This window comes from Ailuropoda melanoleuca, chromosome 12 (assembly GCF_002007445.2).
Source record: "Ailuropoda melanoleuca isolate Jingjing chromosome 12, ASM200744v2, whole genome shotgun sequence".
In the NCBI taxonomy this organism is placed as follows: domain Eukaryota; kingdom Metazoa; phylum Chordata; class Mammalia; order Carnivora; family Ursidae; genus Ailuropoda; species Ailuropoda melanoleuca.
Genome location: NC_048229.1, coordinates 16,083,138 through 16,100,000, shown reverse-complemented (window position 1 = coordinate 16,100,000; position 16,863 = coordinate 16,083,138). Strand labels below are relative to the sequence as shown.

Here is a 16,863-nt window from a genome sequence, read left to right as displayed (position 1 = left end):
ACATTTCCTTTTAACTCTGGTTTATCTTGACAGAAGTAGTGGAGGCACTGTGACTTGAATTGTCAGGCATCTTTTTGCTTGTCTACAGAAATAGACTTGTTACTAGGAAAGGTTAGCTACCAGGAAATGACTAAATGTCAACCTGTAGCATCCACTTTTTTTTTTTTTAAGATTTATTTATTTATTTTAGAGAGTGGGCCTGTAAGCGCAAGGAGGGAGAGGGAGAGAATGTCAGGCAGACTCCCAGCTGAGTGCAGAGCCTGAAGCGGGGCTTGATCTCAAGACCCCCCGAGTTCATGACCTGAGCCAAAATCAAGAGTCGGAGGCTTAACCGACTGAGCCACCAGGTGCCCCTGTAGCATTGATTTTTATAAGTCATCGCAAAATTTCTTCTTAAAGTCCAAATTTTGGAATTGGATGCATGCTTTCGAGGCTTTGTTTACAGAATTATATGTAAAGTTACTATATTATCAGTATTAAGTGGCAGAGAATAATCTTGTAATGAGACTCATGAAGTGAAAATCAGTTTGCAGTGTGTTTTTAAGAGCAATGTTAAAAAATAATCCCCTTCTTTTTTGTGTGTGATAAATTCAAAAGTTACCAGTTTAACCACCTGTAGGTATACAGAACAGTGGCATTAAGTCCATTCACTTAGGTGGTTGTGCAGCCATCACCACTATCCATTTTTGGAGCTTTTTCGTCATCTTAAACAGAATTCTGTACCCATTAAACAACAATTCCCAGTCCTCGAAACCTCTACTCTACTTTTTCTCTTTGTGAATTTGCCTGTTCTAAAGGCCCCTCATATAAGTGGAATCAAACACTAAGTGTCCTTTTGTGTCTGGCTTATTTCGCTTGCCATGTTTTCAGAGTTCATCTGTGTTGTGCATGTATCGGAATGGCCTTCCTTTTTATGGCTGCATAATATTCAGTTGTATATATACACCACATTTGCTTTACCCATTCATTCATTGATGGACACTTTAGTTGCTTCCACCTTTAGGCTGTTGTGAATAATGTTGCTATGAACATGTATAGAAGTATCTGTTGAGTCCCTGCTTTCACTTGTTTGGGGTATATACATAGGCCTTACTAAGTTCTATGGACATATATCATGAGAGTATTTAGACATCCAGGAAAAGTTCCTTTATGAAATATTAATCTTGGCCAGCATGTTAACACAAATTTTTGTAAATTAGTGAGGAAGTTTATTTAGTTCAAGTTCTAAAGCAGTCTTGGATAGTGATACAAAAATGTCTTTGAAAGCTGCGTTGTAAGTTTCTTTTCTGAAAATGAGTCCCTTGGTCAAATGAAAATACACAAACCACTTTATTCCAGCTTGTACCTGTCTACTTTGAGAAAACCAATTGCCTAGGTTTTTCCCTTGCCTTAAAAATATATCTGTTACAGCTAATACAGGTCTATTTCTGGAGGCTGGTGTATTAACACAGAGGTTACAATTATGTTGCTGGGTGTATGCTCAAATCACAAAAAAAAATGCATGTGCTTTTGAAATTGTAATATGAGGACCTGTCTAAAAGAGTAATTCATGGAATCTTTCAGTATATGGTCTTCTTTCTGTTTCACTGGAGCACTGTAAACCCTTTCTTATCTGTCCTATGCAGTAAACTCCATCTGAAAAGAAAATGACTACAAATCATCTTTACTGTCTTGGAGACTAATACCTTTCTTTCATAGGAATTTGCTCAGTCCACAGGTTTTGCATTTCTGCTGGAAATAATTTTTACCATACTGGCTGGGTAAAATGTAAAATATTAACATATGGTACATCTCATATATGTTCTTTCCATAAAGTATTTGTTGCTAATGAAGGGATATAAAAGAATGAAAATTCTTCATTTCTGATCCAAAAATATTTTGATATTGGAAATCCATCCATCTTCATGGTGTGACTCAGAGATGTTCGTGACTCTTGCTAGGCTACATACACACACCTCTTTGTGCAAAGCAGGAAATAGTGCCTCCCTGGCCAAGTGGGCTCGGGCTCATAAATAATCACCTTTGTGAAAGGAAAAGATGCTCTTCCCACCAGGTATTTGCATCCACCCACTAGGACGCAAGGTTCTGCTCATCAAGCTTTGTGCCCAATGTCAAGCTGCATTCTCTAGGAGGAAAGGGTAGGCCGTATTTTAACATTGGCTGGCCCTCTTAGCCAGGTAGCTTTGTGCAGTAACAACAATATACAAGGGTGAGCAAACTGTTTCCATATAGAACTAGAAAGTAAATATTTTGGGCTTGGTGGGCTATGTGGAGACTGTCACAACTTTACAGCTCTGCCAGTGAGGCACTAGAGCAGCAATAAACAATACCTGAATGAGTATGCTTGACTGTATTTACTGAATAGCAGTTGGCCATAGTTTGCCCACTCCTGGTATGTGGCAACCCATAGCACCTCCCATAACACTTAATTTCTCTTATGAAAACATTACATTCTGTCACCTTGTATGCTGTGTCTTTACTACTAGATTGTAACCATCTTAAGTGACTGTCTTACTTTGTATTTTGCACATAAAGATTTACTTCATTAAAATTTTATTTAATAAGATTACCTCTTCCATTATTAAGCTTAGGATACATATTTGGGTTTTTTTCCCCCTAAAATATGGAAAAATGTGGAAGGGGATTGTGGACATTGTAATATGTTAGATAAATTATTTTATTTTATTTTATTTTTTTAAAGATTTTATTTATTTGACAGAGATAGAGACAGCCAGTGAGATAGGGAACACAAGCAGGGGGAGTGGGAGAGGAAGAAGCAGGCTCCTAGCAGAGGAGCCTGATGTGTGGGGCTTGATCCCAGAACGCCGGGATCACGTCCTGAGCCGAAGGCAGATGCTTAACCGCTGTGCCACCCAGGTGCCCCTAGATAAATATTTTAGATAAAAATACAAATTAAGGGGCGCCTGGGTGGCTCAGTCAGGTAAGCTTCAGACTCTTGGTTTCAGCTCAGGTCATGATCCCGCCGTCGTGAGATTGAGCCCTGCATCAGGCTCCCCACTCAGTGTGGAGTCTACCTCAGATTTTTCTTCTGCCTCTCCCCCTCCATGTGCAATCTCTCTCTCTCTCTCTCTCTCTCTCTCACACACACACACACACACACACACACACACACACACACATAAATAAATAAAACCTTAAAAAAATACAAATTAAATCCTCTTTCAACATACTCTACTTTAAAGGGAAAGATTGTAGCATTTCTAAGGCCTGGTATATAAGTCATATTATATATCATATTAAAAGCCAGAAATCTTGCATAGCAAAAAGATTATTCACTACTTCTTGGTGTTTTCTGATTTTAGAATTGCATATGAGAAGATGCTAGCAGTTTGTATAGCCAGGGCTTGTGGTAAATATATAAGGCAGCAGTTCTCAAAGTGTGGTCCTTGAATCCCTCAGAGTTCCTCAGATTCTTTTAGGGGGGCTTATAGGGCCAAACTGCATAATGCCTTTAAAGTTATTTGTCTTTTTCATTTTGAATTTTTTTTTCTTATGGTGAAAAGTTGTGGTGGGTAAGACCACTGCTGGGCTATAACAGGAAACAGGGTAGTGGCATCAAACTATTATAGTAATCAGTATATTCTTCACCACCATGCACACACTGTTTAAAAAAAAAAAAGGCAGTTTCATTTATAGTGAAGCAGTGAAAGTTACTTTTACTAAATCTCAACCCTTGAGAACACATTCTTTAATAATGAAATGGGAAGTTCTCATTAAGCACTTCTGCTGTATACTGAAGTACCATTGGTTTTCTTGAAAAAACACTTGTGTAGTCATGTGAGATGCTCTCCACTGAACTCGCTACTTTTTTCTTGGAACACTATTTTTACTTGAAGAATGACTAGAGTTATTCACACTTTGATGTTTGACAGTTTTTCCCAAATGAATAAAGTGAGCCTGTCACTTAAAAAAGGTGGGGGGTGCCTGGGTGGCTCAGTCAGTTAAGCGTCTGCCTTCAGCTCAGGTCATGACCCAGTGTCCTGGGATTGAGTCCCACTTGGGGCTCCCTGCTCGGCGGGGAGTCTGCTTCTCCCTCTCCCTCTGTCTCTGCCCTTGCTCGCCCTGTCTCTCTCTGTCAAATAAATAAAATCTTAAAGAAAAAAAAATCACACACACACACACACACACACACACACACACACAGTACTTTCACCAGTGATAAAATTTGAACTTTTTAGTGAAAATTAGAATTTTGGAAAATTTGTATCTGTTATCATTAACCTCAGGAATGATAGTAACAAACGTGGTTTTTTAGATATTGTATAATGAAATGTGACAACATGTGGAAAAGCTATGTAACTCAATGAACCAGTATTTTCCAGATGACAAATGTATGATGTTACAAAATCATCCATGGGTAGAGGATCCATTCAAAGTACAGTATAATCCATTGGATTTTAACATAATACATAATCCATCGGATTAACATAACAAAAAATTCACTGGTATGGTTTCAGATTTCACTTTGAAACTAACCTTTAAGCAATTACCACTTGCTGAAGTTTTATGTAGTATCAAAGAAGAGTATCCTCAGTTATCTGAAAATGTTATTACAGTACCCTCCCTTTTCCAACTACCCATCTATATAAGGCAAGATTTCCTTCTCTGTAGCATTCAACTAAAGCAATGTATGGCAACAGACTGAATGCAGAAGCAGGTATGAAGAGTCCGGCTGTCTTCCTTTTAAGCCAGACATTAAAGAGGTGTGCAGAAATGTAAGAGAATGCCCCTTGTCTCACTAAATTCTTTTTCATTTTGGAAAATAGTTCTTACTCTTTTAAAAAAAAAATTTACGCTCAGGGCACTTGCGTGGTGCAGTTGGTTAAGCGTCTAAGTCTTCATTTTGGCTCAGGTCATGATCTTTGGGTCGTGAGATGAAGCCCTTGTTGGGCTCTGAGCTCAGCACCAACCCAACAGAGTCTGCTTGAGACTCCCTCTTCTTCTGTCCCTCCCCCCTGCTCTCTCTTTCTCTCTCTCTAAAGTAGATAATAAATCTTTCAAAAAATTATGCTCATGTAATGGTTTTGTTATATTTAAATGACTTAGTAAATGTTTTTAGTTTTTCTCATTTTTAATTTCTAATTGTTATTACCCACAGGTACAAAAGCAATAAGGGGTCTTCATTTCAAGAGTGTAAATAGTTTCAAGATGAAAAAGTTTGCGAAGTGCTAGTCTAGGGCACTGTCTGTGCCGCGTTGGAATATTAGTTGCTTGGTTTGTTGGATGGATAAGAATGCTTTCATTGTATAGCTGGAAGGCTGACACATAGAACACATTATAGAACAGTACTCTCTGTGTCTCAGTTTGGCATGATTTTTAGCAGGATATGTGTTATAAGCACTTGCTGGTTAAGCAGCTAGAAATAGATGTTTGACTGGAGAGCAATTACTAAATAAAATCCAGCATGGTTCTAAAAATCTTAGGGTGTAGAATATAATCTTACTGTATATGGGAGAACTTTCTGGTAGCTTTTTGTCTTTGTCTATTAAGGGAGAATGTAGTGAAAGAAGAAGGGGTTTCCATAGTGACCACATAAAATATCACAACAGCTAACCTGTGCTTAATACATCACTTGGCAAAGTCTCCCAAGTCTGTCTGCAGTACATTTGGCTAACCTGATTTTGGCATATCTAAGATACATGTATTTAGTTTCTTTTTGCTTTTCAGTAGGAATTCCTTTGTTTCAGAGTTTAGAGTATGTACCTGTCTTTAATGTACATCAAGTCTCTGGCAAAAACACCTCACTAGGAGGTCTTGAGAGATGACACATTTCTGCTGATGGCTTTGGGAGAGTTTGAAGTATGGGATAGGAAGAGGCTGTGAAATAAAGAAGATTGCGGGGCTTTGATTTCCTAGAATTGGCCAGACTACCTACCCTTTTTTCCTTGGAATAATACATTTCCCTCCCTGCCTACCCTACTCTGATCATACTTTCAAAGCCCAGACCCCAATTCTGTAGTAAAGTTCTAGGATCTCTTCATACTTCTGAAGTGCTGATGATTCTTTCTTCACTTCTTTTTGTGGACCAAGAGAAGAGGGGAGAGAGGTATGGACGAGGCCCTCTTCTCCCATCATTATCAGCAGTGAAAACCTTTATTAAACAGTCTGTTTGGCAAAGGAACAAAAGAGCCGTGGTTAGACCCTAGGGCTGGCCAATTTTTTTAGAAAGTGACCCAAGAGAAGAATTTTCCCTGGGCTGGTTAAACCAACCAGGTACAGAATTAATAAGTCACGGGAATAAAAGGCACAGCATAAGGAATATAAGCAATGATATTGTAATAGTTGTATGTAATAGTTGTATGGTAGCTTGTGGGGAACATAGCATAATGTATAAACTTGGTGAATCACTATGTTGTACACCTGAAAATATGTAACGTTGTATGTCAGCTATACTAAAAAAAAAAAGTAAATACCAGGGGCGCCTGGGTGGCACAGCAGTTAAGCGTCTGCCTTCGGCTCAGGGCGTGATCCCGGCGTTATGGGATCGAGCCCCACATCAGGCTCCTCTGCTGTGAGCCTGCTTCTTCCTCTCCCACTCCCCCTGCTTGTGTTCCCTCTCTCGCTGGCTGTCTCTATCTCTGTCGAATAAATAAAAATAAAATCTTTAAAAAAAAAAAAAAGTAAATACCAGTTTTCAGTGTCCTGAAAACAGTGCTAATTTACCTATATATACCATGCCAGTGATCAGCCAAACAGAAAAGGATATTTCTTGTAATACTTCTAATTTTTGGAGGAAAAACACAATATAAAAACCTAGAATCTTGAAAATAAAAATTAGTTGGGCCTACAAGCTTATCTAGGCCAAAAGCGGATTTTATAGAGACCAAAAAGATGTAAAGGCTTGCCCAGGGAAGATCACATGGCTAGTGTTAGTATAATTAAAGATAGAAAGAAACTGGAGCTTCCTGACTCCCAAGTTTGTCATCAGATGATCAACTCAATTTGGGAGGCTCTGAAGTAAGGCTGCTTATGTTCAGCCCTGCACCTGGCTCCTCACCTCAGAATAGTGATAATCACACAGGTCTACAATTCCCAAACCCCACATTCTGAAAACCTAAGCTGTTGTGAAGTGATTTCTAATCTTTACCTTATTTAGTGTGGTTATTCATGTGTCACTACGGAAACATTAATATTTGATTGTAGGGTACTGCACTAGACTCCAGTGAGGGTGTTTTCTGTGTAAGATCCAAAAAGTTTGGAGTTCTGCAACACATCTGTTTACAAGGTATTGTTTTGGCTACGGGGTTGTGGACATGTAGGACCTAACCTCACAGAACGGTTGTGAGAATTAAGCGCTCAGTAAAATGTCACATGTTGCTCTTACCACCAAGAAAACCCCAGAAGCCCAGTTTTGAAATAAAATATGGGCATCTTCCTATACAAGTATATGTCAGTGCAGTCAGGAGAACTTTCTGCTTTGATGGAAATGTTCTTTAGCTGGACATTCAGTACAGTAGCCACCAGCTGTTGGACACTTGAAATTCAACTAGTATAACCAGTGAACCAAATTTTTAATTAAATTTAAATAAGCACATGTGGCTAGTGGCTGTTTCAGTGCTAATGGCTGCCATATTAGACAGTGCAGTTCGGTACTTGAGCTCATGTTCCATTCAATCTTTACTTTTGCTGTTTTTGTATCTCTTTGTATTGATTAAGATACAACATGACCCAGCAGACTGTTGAATAAGACAGCTGGTGCGAGGCGGAGAACTTGTGTTTCTAACTACATCCTAGGCTTATCATCAGCTAAATAGTTCCTTCTGTCCTCAGTGATTTTTAAACTTAATTGTTAAAGTGTACATATTTCTACTTAAACTTGACACAGGCAACCTCAAGTGATATAAACTTAAGTGATTAATAAAACAATGCATCTATGCAAAGAAGTCCCTACACTTAGGGAATATAAGTGGTGGAAGGTTTTCTGGTAAATGTGAAAAAAGAAAAACTTCATTGTCAGATTGTTTTAGGATAGCAGAATGTTCTAACATGTTCAGTGCCCGTGGCAAAATGTGCTAGCATGTTCACATTTTATAAGCAGATGTTATTTTCCAAAAATGATTTCTATACCTGTTTGAAATGTAATATTATGTATAATATGAATGCTTTTGATAGCCTCTAGGCCTGACAGGAGTTGTTAGAGCGCATCTGCCAGAGTGCAGGTTGCAGTGCTTTCCTCGTGTTTTTCACAGGTTTGATTCTTCAGTGTCAGGATATGGACGTAATCTTTTACCTGTGGGATTCCATAGTTTGCCTTTGGGAAAAGGGCAATAGAAATGTTCCTGTCTTCACTAAATCTTAAATTGATGAAAAAGAGCAACACAGGCACAGGCATCCATTTGTTTCTGTTGAGGTTAGAAACAACAGTCTACCCTCCTAATTTAGAAAGTCAAGTGAGATGAAAAAGTGTGAAGCATTGGGAAATCCTGCTATTGTTAAGACCTCAGAAATAAGAATTTTTAGATAGTGTGTATGTGATTAAAAGTTGTATTCATTGAACATAGAAGTTTTCTCTCAAAGAAAAGAAAAAGAAGAATGTTTTCTACATTGTCAGGTTTTCCGTGACTTAATTTTATACCCAAAGGCCAATAACGTAAGGCAATAGAAAAGAATAGCTCCTGGTATGTAGTTGAATTTTCAAAAAAAGTAAGTTGTAGAAGAATACGTGTGTGTCCGTTTTTATGGCTGTGTATACATTCTGCATTGACAATTTATACAGAAGGATGCACATACCAAATTGTAAACGCTGTCTACTCCTCAGGAATGGAAGTGCAGAGACGGGAGGGAGGAGGCAGTTGTACTTTTGCTTCTTACCTGTTGTTTGAATTGTTACAATGAACATGAATTATTTTGTGATTTTTAAAAAATATTTTTTATTTATTTGAGAGAGAGAGAAAGAGTAAGAGCAGAGGGAGAGGAACAAGCAGACTACGAGTTCAGCACGAACCCAACATGGGGCTCGATTTTACGACCCTGAGATCATGACCCTGAGATCAAGAGTCGGACGCTCAACCGACTGAGCCACCCAGGCGCTCCATTTTTGTAATTTTTTAAAAAGAAAATCAATACTGTTTTTAAAATGCAAATTGGCTAAAATTAATTTTAAACCATAATAAATTCTTTGTGTTAAAAAGCTTTTTGTAAATAATGGTAATTTGAGTTGAAGTAATATGACATTTCAAATAACCCCATGAAATAATTTATAACTTCTAATTATGTGATACTTGGTACAGTTTGCAATGAAATAACCTCTTAAAATTTTATTGTAAGTTATAAAATACCATGGATATATCAGGAGTCAGCTTTCTCCAGATTTTCTTGTATAGATTGGAAAAATAGAACTGTTCCGTCTAGAAGAAACCATTTTCTGAAATTAGTATTTAGTTCTGCGGTGGGTAATGCTTATTGGCTGGTAGCCCTGGTCAGCCTCTTTAGGAGGTATTTTGCACATGGTCAAACCCTTGCCTTGGAAAAGACTGAAGAAAGCCAGTGACTACCAGATGGTCAGCCACAGAGACAAGAGCACAGCCCAGAGGATCTTTGAAAGACACAAAGAGCTGGTTTAGTAGCAGTTCAACCCCAAACTTCTAGAAGTGTTAAGTGATGAGTCTCTGGAGAAGTCTCCACGGATTTGAGAGATGTAGCAAAAGGAATAAACAATAGTAGGGGATCTTAAGATAACTGAGTTTGGGAAGTTTAGACTCTATTCTGCCTTTTAAGTAATGACAATAGACTTCAGAATACAAAGGGTATAAAAAAGCCAAGGCATCCAGTCCAAGTAAACACCAGCAAAAGAAAAGATCCTTTAAAAAAGAAGGAGGAAAAAAAAAAAAGTCTGCCTTTGTTTTTTATAGCTCTGGAATCTGGAAAAAATGTATATATTTTTAAAAATGCCTACTATCCTTTAATCATGTGAAAAGCCATGTACGCTCACTTCTAATCAATTTTTATAATAATTTTAATTACATCAGAAAATGAATGCAAATGAAAGCCATATTGAGATACCAATTTTCGTGTTTCAGATTGGTAAAAATTCAAAAATTAGATGACACTGCTGACAAGGCTTTGGAAAGAGGAACTCTAATCTGTTGCTGGTGAAAATGCAAAATGATATGTCTTTGGAGGGCAGTTTGGCAATATCTATCAAATTGCATGTGTATTTCCTCTGTGATCCAGCAGTCTCACTTTTAAGGCCTTTGTTTTACACAGAGGTGTCATTTCATGTGTGCATTGCAGGTATAACTTACACGGCTTTTTATTGTACAAGTGTGGTTAAGAGAATTTTTGGATACAACCAGTGTCCATCTAAAAGGGATTTGTTTAAAAACAAACAAACAAAAACCTGTGTTTTTCAGTGTATCCACACAGTAGAATACTATGCAGCTTAAAAGAAAATTAAAAAGAGAACATCTGCACATACTGATATATAGGAAGATCTCTAGGCTATATTGTAAAAGGAGGGTAGGGGTAGTACAGAGTCTTACCTTTTGTATAAGAAATGGTGAGATATAAGATGTGTTTATGTTATATATTCTAGAAGGCCCTACAGGAAACTAATAAAAGTGGTTATCTAAAGAAGACCTGGGGGAAACTAGATGGGAGTGAGACTTTCTGCTATGCACCTTTTGATATACATAGTTTTTGATTTTTGTACCATATGATTATATGATGTTTTCCCAAAAATTTGTTTTTAATTTTAAGAAAATGTTCCTTCATTTGTTTTCAGAATCTTAAGAAGAGATATGTACAAAAACAATTATGTCAAAGCAAGAAACATAATTCTAAAATAGAAATTGTTTGAATCGGTTTTCCTAATACATGAAATGTAGTCTTGTGGTGGGTAAGCCCTGTCTACGTCATCTGGTTGTCTGCCTGAAAGAAGACACATTGGCCAGCCACAGCTGCATTGCTGAGCACAGGCTAGCGTGGCTGTCCTGTCCCCTGCATCTCCATTCCCTCTGCTGAATGAAATTTTAGGAAGAGGTGGTTGCCTACTGTGGGGTTCTGTGGTCAGAACTCATGACCCAGAGCAGACGTTCCTGTATTCATCTGTCTCTCACACTTTTAACTGTCTCACCAATTTTCATATTACTGTGAAAAAAGGTGTTTTTTTTTCTTTTTTAACTTTTTGTGGAAGTTTTCAAAATACACAAAAGTAGAGAGAAGAGTATAATTGACTCTTGAATAACAGGGGTTTGAACTGCACAGGTCCACTTATACGTGGATTTTTTTTTTTTTTATAAATACACTACAGGACTGTAAATGTACTTTCCTTATGATTTTCTTAATATTTCCTTTTCTCTAGCTTTATTATAAGAATATAATATGTAATATACAAAATATGTATTAGTCAACTGTTGATGTTATTGGTAAGGTTTTTGGTCAACAGTAGTTTATTAATAGTTAAGTATCTGGGGAGTCAAAAGTTGTACATGGATTTTTGACTGTGAAGGGAGGTCAGCATCCCTGACCCCTAGGTTGTTTAAGGGTCAGCTTTATAATGAATTCCCATGTACCTATCATTCTAGCTTCAATAATTAAAAATAATTTTGCCTTTACGGGCACCTGGGTGGCGCAGTTGGTTGAGTGTCTGCCTTCAGCTCAGGTCATGATCTCAGGGTCCTGGGATCGAGCCCCACATCAGGCTCCCTGCTCAGCAGGGAGTCTGCTTCTCCCTCTGCCCCCCACCCCCGCTTTTGCTCTCTCCGTTTCTCTCTCGCTTGCTTGCTCTACTCTTCTCTCAAATAAATAAATAAAATGTTTTAAAAAAATAATTTTGCCTTTAAAAAAACAAAATCTGTCCCCTACCTTTTTTTTTCTTTTCTGGGACGTTTTAAAGCAAACCTTAAAATCCTGTCATTTCATCCAGAGTTTCTTCAGTATGTGCCTCTAAAAACTGAAGATCAAAAACGTGACACTACAGACCACAAATCTTACCATGAAATCTCACTGTGTGTCCTGTTTTTTAGAAAGAGTAAAGGAAACTTCTCCTCTGTAATCACCAGTCTTTCCCTCCTCACTGGGATAATTTCCAGTCAGTATACACAAAAGATTGAGTATCTCCTATCTTTAAAAAAAAAAAAAAAAAGAAAGAAAAGAAAGAAAGGAAGGAAAGAGAGAAGGAAAGAAAAGAAAGAAAAAGAAAGAAAGAAAAATTAATTCAGGCCTGGGGAAACTGGGTGGCGCAGTTGGTTAAGCACTGTAATCTTAGTTTTGGCTCAGGTTGTGATCTTGGGGTTACGGGATCGACCCCTGAATGGGGCTCCACGCTCAGCACCGTCTGCTTGACACTCTCTCTCCCTCTGCTTCTCCTTCCCCCTGCATGTGCATTCGGTGTGTCTCTCTCTCTCTCAAATAAGTAGATCTTTAAAACAAAATTTTTTCAGGCCTCCCTTATCCTTACATTCCTCTCCCACTGCTGTTTCCTTCCTTGTGCCTTTCATGAATACGTCAGTCTCCATTTGCCTAAATCTAACTTCTCAGCCAGTTCCAACCTGACCCCCATCACCACCACGCCTTAAAGTGTTCTTAAGATCACAGGTGACTTAAATGGTAAATAAATCCAGTGGACCCTTCAGTTTTTATCTTACTATCTCTGCACAGGTGACCTCTCCCTGTTAATACTAACAGTGATTGTTAATTGAGTACTTACTGCATTCAGCTCATTATAGGAATTGTCTCATTTGATTTCTTTTAAAAGATTGTACTTATTTGACACAGAGAGAGAGTGTGCTCTCGCAGGAGCACAAGCAGGGGGAGGGGTAGGGGGAGAGGGAGAAGCAGGCTCCTAGGGGAGCAGGGAGCCCCATGTGAGGCTCTATTCCAGGACCCTGGGATCATGACCTGAGCTGAAGGCAGACACTTAACCGACAGGCACCCCTCATTTGATTGTTTAATACCTATTTAAGGTAGGTGCCATTATTTGCATTTTATAGGTGAAGAAGCTGAACTTAGGTTGAGTAACTCCTGGTAAGTGGTTGAGCAAGGGTTTAAATCAGGCACCATCTGATCTTGCTGCCTCTGTGAAACACTCTCATCACCCCCTGCTATCCTGGGTTTTCTGGGTTTTCTTCCTCTTTCATTTTGGGGGGTGTGTCTGTGTGTTTTGCAGCTTCTCCTTCTTCCTGACCTTTATATTTTAGAAGTTTCTCAGGCTTTCTTCCTGGGTCCTCTTCTCACTACTGCGAGGCAGTCTCATGCACACCTATGGTTTCAATTACCATGTTGAAAGTGATGAGCTCCCAATATATATCTCTGGCTTAGAGCTGCTTCTGAGCTCTAGATCCACCTATCCACCTGTCTCCTCAACAATCCCAAACCCAACATACAAGGAATCTGCTTCCGTATGTTGGCTTTTTTGCTTAATGGTACAGGCCAGCCATCCACCAGCTGCTTAGCAGAAAGCTGGGAATGCTCTCTTAGTTCCCATGAACAATCACCAAGTCCATTATTGTGTCTTGTATCTCGCTCATTCATCTATTCCCCTAAGGAAGACCCCCCCACCGCCCAATTCCTTGATAGGATCCACCTAGTATATATTCTCAGAGGACCCTGTACTCGTCTCTCTCCCCTTTACAACATTTTCCTTGATTATATTCACTTGCTTGTGTTAACTTTCTGTTTTTATTCCTTTGGAAAGAATGGAACTTAATTTTTTATTCCTTTAGAACATTCAGTGAGGGATCAAGACAGTCTTGTTTGTTATTGTATCCCCAGTCATTAGCAGAGTGCCTGGCACAGAGGCATCATTAAATATTTGCTGAATGACGAAATGAAAAGGAATTTGTTTCAGGAAAATCCCGAACAAGAATGATTAGTGTGAAGGGTTAACTCCTGGGGACAGACTTACACACAAGATTTCTGTTGGTCAAGCCATAGAAGGGAGCTAAAGAATTTGCCAGTAGAACTTAGGGAAGTGGGATAGTTGGGCATGTGGCAGTTGCAGGACTTGCTGACTGTCATTACATGTGTGAAGTAAGAGAAGGGGGTATCAGAGATGCAGCCGACTTCTAGCTTTGAACTGAGGGAATCGTGATTCCATTCCTTGAAAGGATCAGGTATGAAGGGAAGGATACTGACTTTAATCTTGGACCTTGTTGTCTTGGAGGAACTCCTGTAGGACTCCCAGATGGGGAGAACCAGTGGGCAATTATAAAAATGGAAATGGAGTTCAGGAGAGAGATACAGGCTTCATCTCATGACTGAGGAAAAGCAGTAAAATACTATTGACAGTTCAGGTGTAAACTGGTAACCGTTTAATCACTGAGACTTTTTATCTTTGGCACAGTGATGGTAGATATTTTGGTACTTCTTAAATTGGGAGTGGATATTGTAGGCATATGTGGTGTACAGAGGTGGGATTTTTACATGATACCATTTAACATCCTTAGAGTGTTAACTAATAATAGCTGTGAACCTACACAATGTATTCTTTATATGTTAAACTAGCAGAATTATTTTAATTATGCTGTTTTGTGCATGCTAATTTACACTTTTTTTTTTTTTTAACTTTAAGACAATAATGAAACTTAGTGGGATAGAACTCCATGAGGACTTGTGGCATCTGATCTAATTTTTTTCCCCCTCTTATTTCTCTAGGGCCTATTCCCTGGTGGATTCCAGTCAAGTGTCTACATTTCTGATTTCCATTCTACTTATAGTCTATGGTAGTTTCAGGTGAGTTGCTCTCAATATGGATGGATTTCAGTTGCAGGTGGCAGAAGCATTTCTCTGAAAGTTTGAAAACTTAATGCTTTGTGAAGAGGAACTTGACTAACAAGAATTGAGTTAGAGTGGGATAATTCTGATATTTGTTCTTTGGTTGGCTGCTGTTAAAGTACTTCATTTTAATGCAAACATGTAAAAATTGCTTAAAAATTAAAATTTAAAATTGCTTTAATTCTGGTTTTGGAGATAATGACTCACCTAAGTATATTCATTGAAAAGATCAAGGAGAGAATCCTTGATAGTGGTTTTACAGAGTTGAAAGGGGACAGAAAGTTTTCCTTAATACAGACGCATTGACATTGGTTGAGCCATATGCAGTTATCAATGGCCTGCTCTTTTGGCATACAGAAATTATTTCTTACGGTTCAACCTGCTATTACTAGGATTGTGCCCATGATCATTCACCAAGTATTCTCTCCACTGACCGTGGCAGTGCTGAGACTGGATCTTCTTGAAATCCCTGTTCTACCAGGCAGCCATAGGAATGGAATACAAAGGAAAATCCAGAAGCTAGATGCTCGCTTCTTTTCTGTCCTTACTTGAGAGAGAGGAACCTTAATGGTGTATAACTCAGATGTTTTGTGGATTATATATTTACAAATGAAGGCTGCCTGAGAAATTTTAAATTGAGAACTTGGAAGGGGTTGACAGTGATAAATGAAATGATCAGGTATAAGGATTTTGAACTGCCAGTATTATAGCTGTATTTGAATGAGTACTTGATAAAATCAGACTTCTAGGCTTTACCTCAACACTGGGTAGAACAAGTAAAATACTGTTGATAATTCTAGTATCAGCTGATAAAAGTTTTAATCATTGAGATTTCTACTGAAGGCCCTAGGTTCATAACCACTCTTAGGAAACATTAATCAAGCTAGAGTAATTTAGAACCTTATCAACATAATCTTGATATTTCATATCTATACTTTGGACAAGTTTCTGATTTTTTTCTCTGAGTATATAATGTATCAACATTTCAAAAACTACTTTGTAATTTAAAAAAACCTTATAGACTCAAAATTCTGATACCACTTTCATTAGTAGAAATGCTTTTTTTTTGGTGTATAATTTATATACTGTGTACATTTTCATATTTAAATCATTTGTATTCTGATTATTTTTACCTAACAACAAATATTTTCCATAATCTTCATACTAATTTTTAGTAATTTTATATTTCTTTATGTCACTGTCTTACTCCACTGTTGTTGGACATGGGGTTTGTTAAAGTGACCATCTTGTTATGTGTTCTTTGGCTGGTTAAATTATTTCCTTAAAACAAATACCTAGAAGTTGAAAAACTTTGTCAGAGAGTGTGAACTGGCTCTTACTACATACATATTGCCATGTTGTTTTCCAGAAAAGTTATACCAATTATACGACTGGGCAAATTTTAAACAAAATTTTAGGTAATAAATGTACCATAAAATTATATCATATCGATGGAAAGGATTTTTCTGGTCAACTCTCTTATTTTACAAACAAAGGAACTGAAGCCCAGCAAGATGAAGTAACTTGACAAAGACTATGCAACTAGTTGGTAACAAACTCTGGATTGGACTCAGTTCTTAATACTTCTGGTCCAATATCTTATGTCTTTTGTACTTTAAGGCATTTAAATTGACCTCACTGAATAAGTCTGGAAGTGTTTTCTTCTGTTTCCTGGGAAAGGTTATGCAACATTGTGTTATTTCTTTTTTATGTATATGATAGAACTCACCAGTGATACCACCTAAACCTGGGCGTTTCTTTGTGGGAAGATCATTTTCGTTTTTTCCTACTTTGTTCACTACTTTTTTTTTTTTAAGTATTAGGGCTGTAAAAAATTTTTTTATTGTGATAAAATATATAAAATTTACTATTTTTAACTGTTTCTAATTATACAGGTCAGTAGCAGGTTTGAGCTTTTTTTAGCACATGTTATTGTTCTTTTATTACAGCCATTTTAGTACTGGGATGTGAAATGATACCTCATTTTGGCTTTGATTGCATTTCCCTAATAACGCAGATTAGAATGTTGAAAAGATTTTGAGCATCTTTTCATGTGCTTGTTGGCCATATGTTTTTCTTCTTTGGTGAAATGTCTATTCAGATCTTTGGCCATTTTAAAATTGGGTT

At 37.8% G+C, this 16,863-nt stretch overlaps 1 protein-coding gene across 2 annotated transcripts in view; it reads left to right on the top strand.

Moving 5' to 3' along the window:
- The window catches only part of SPPL3 (signal peptide peptidase like 3), a 138,122-nt gene that overhangs the window by 77,550 nt on the left and 43,709 nt on the right, over window positions 1-16,863 (top strand). For both annotated transcript variants that reach the window (XM_002928879.4, XM_034639309.1), the window contains exon 2: window positions 14,617-14,694. In XM_002928879.4, coding sequence (XP_002928925.2) covers window positions 14,617-14,694 — 78 coding nt within the window. The remainder of the gene's footprint in view (window positions 1-14,616; window positions 14,695-16,863) is intronic.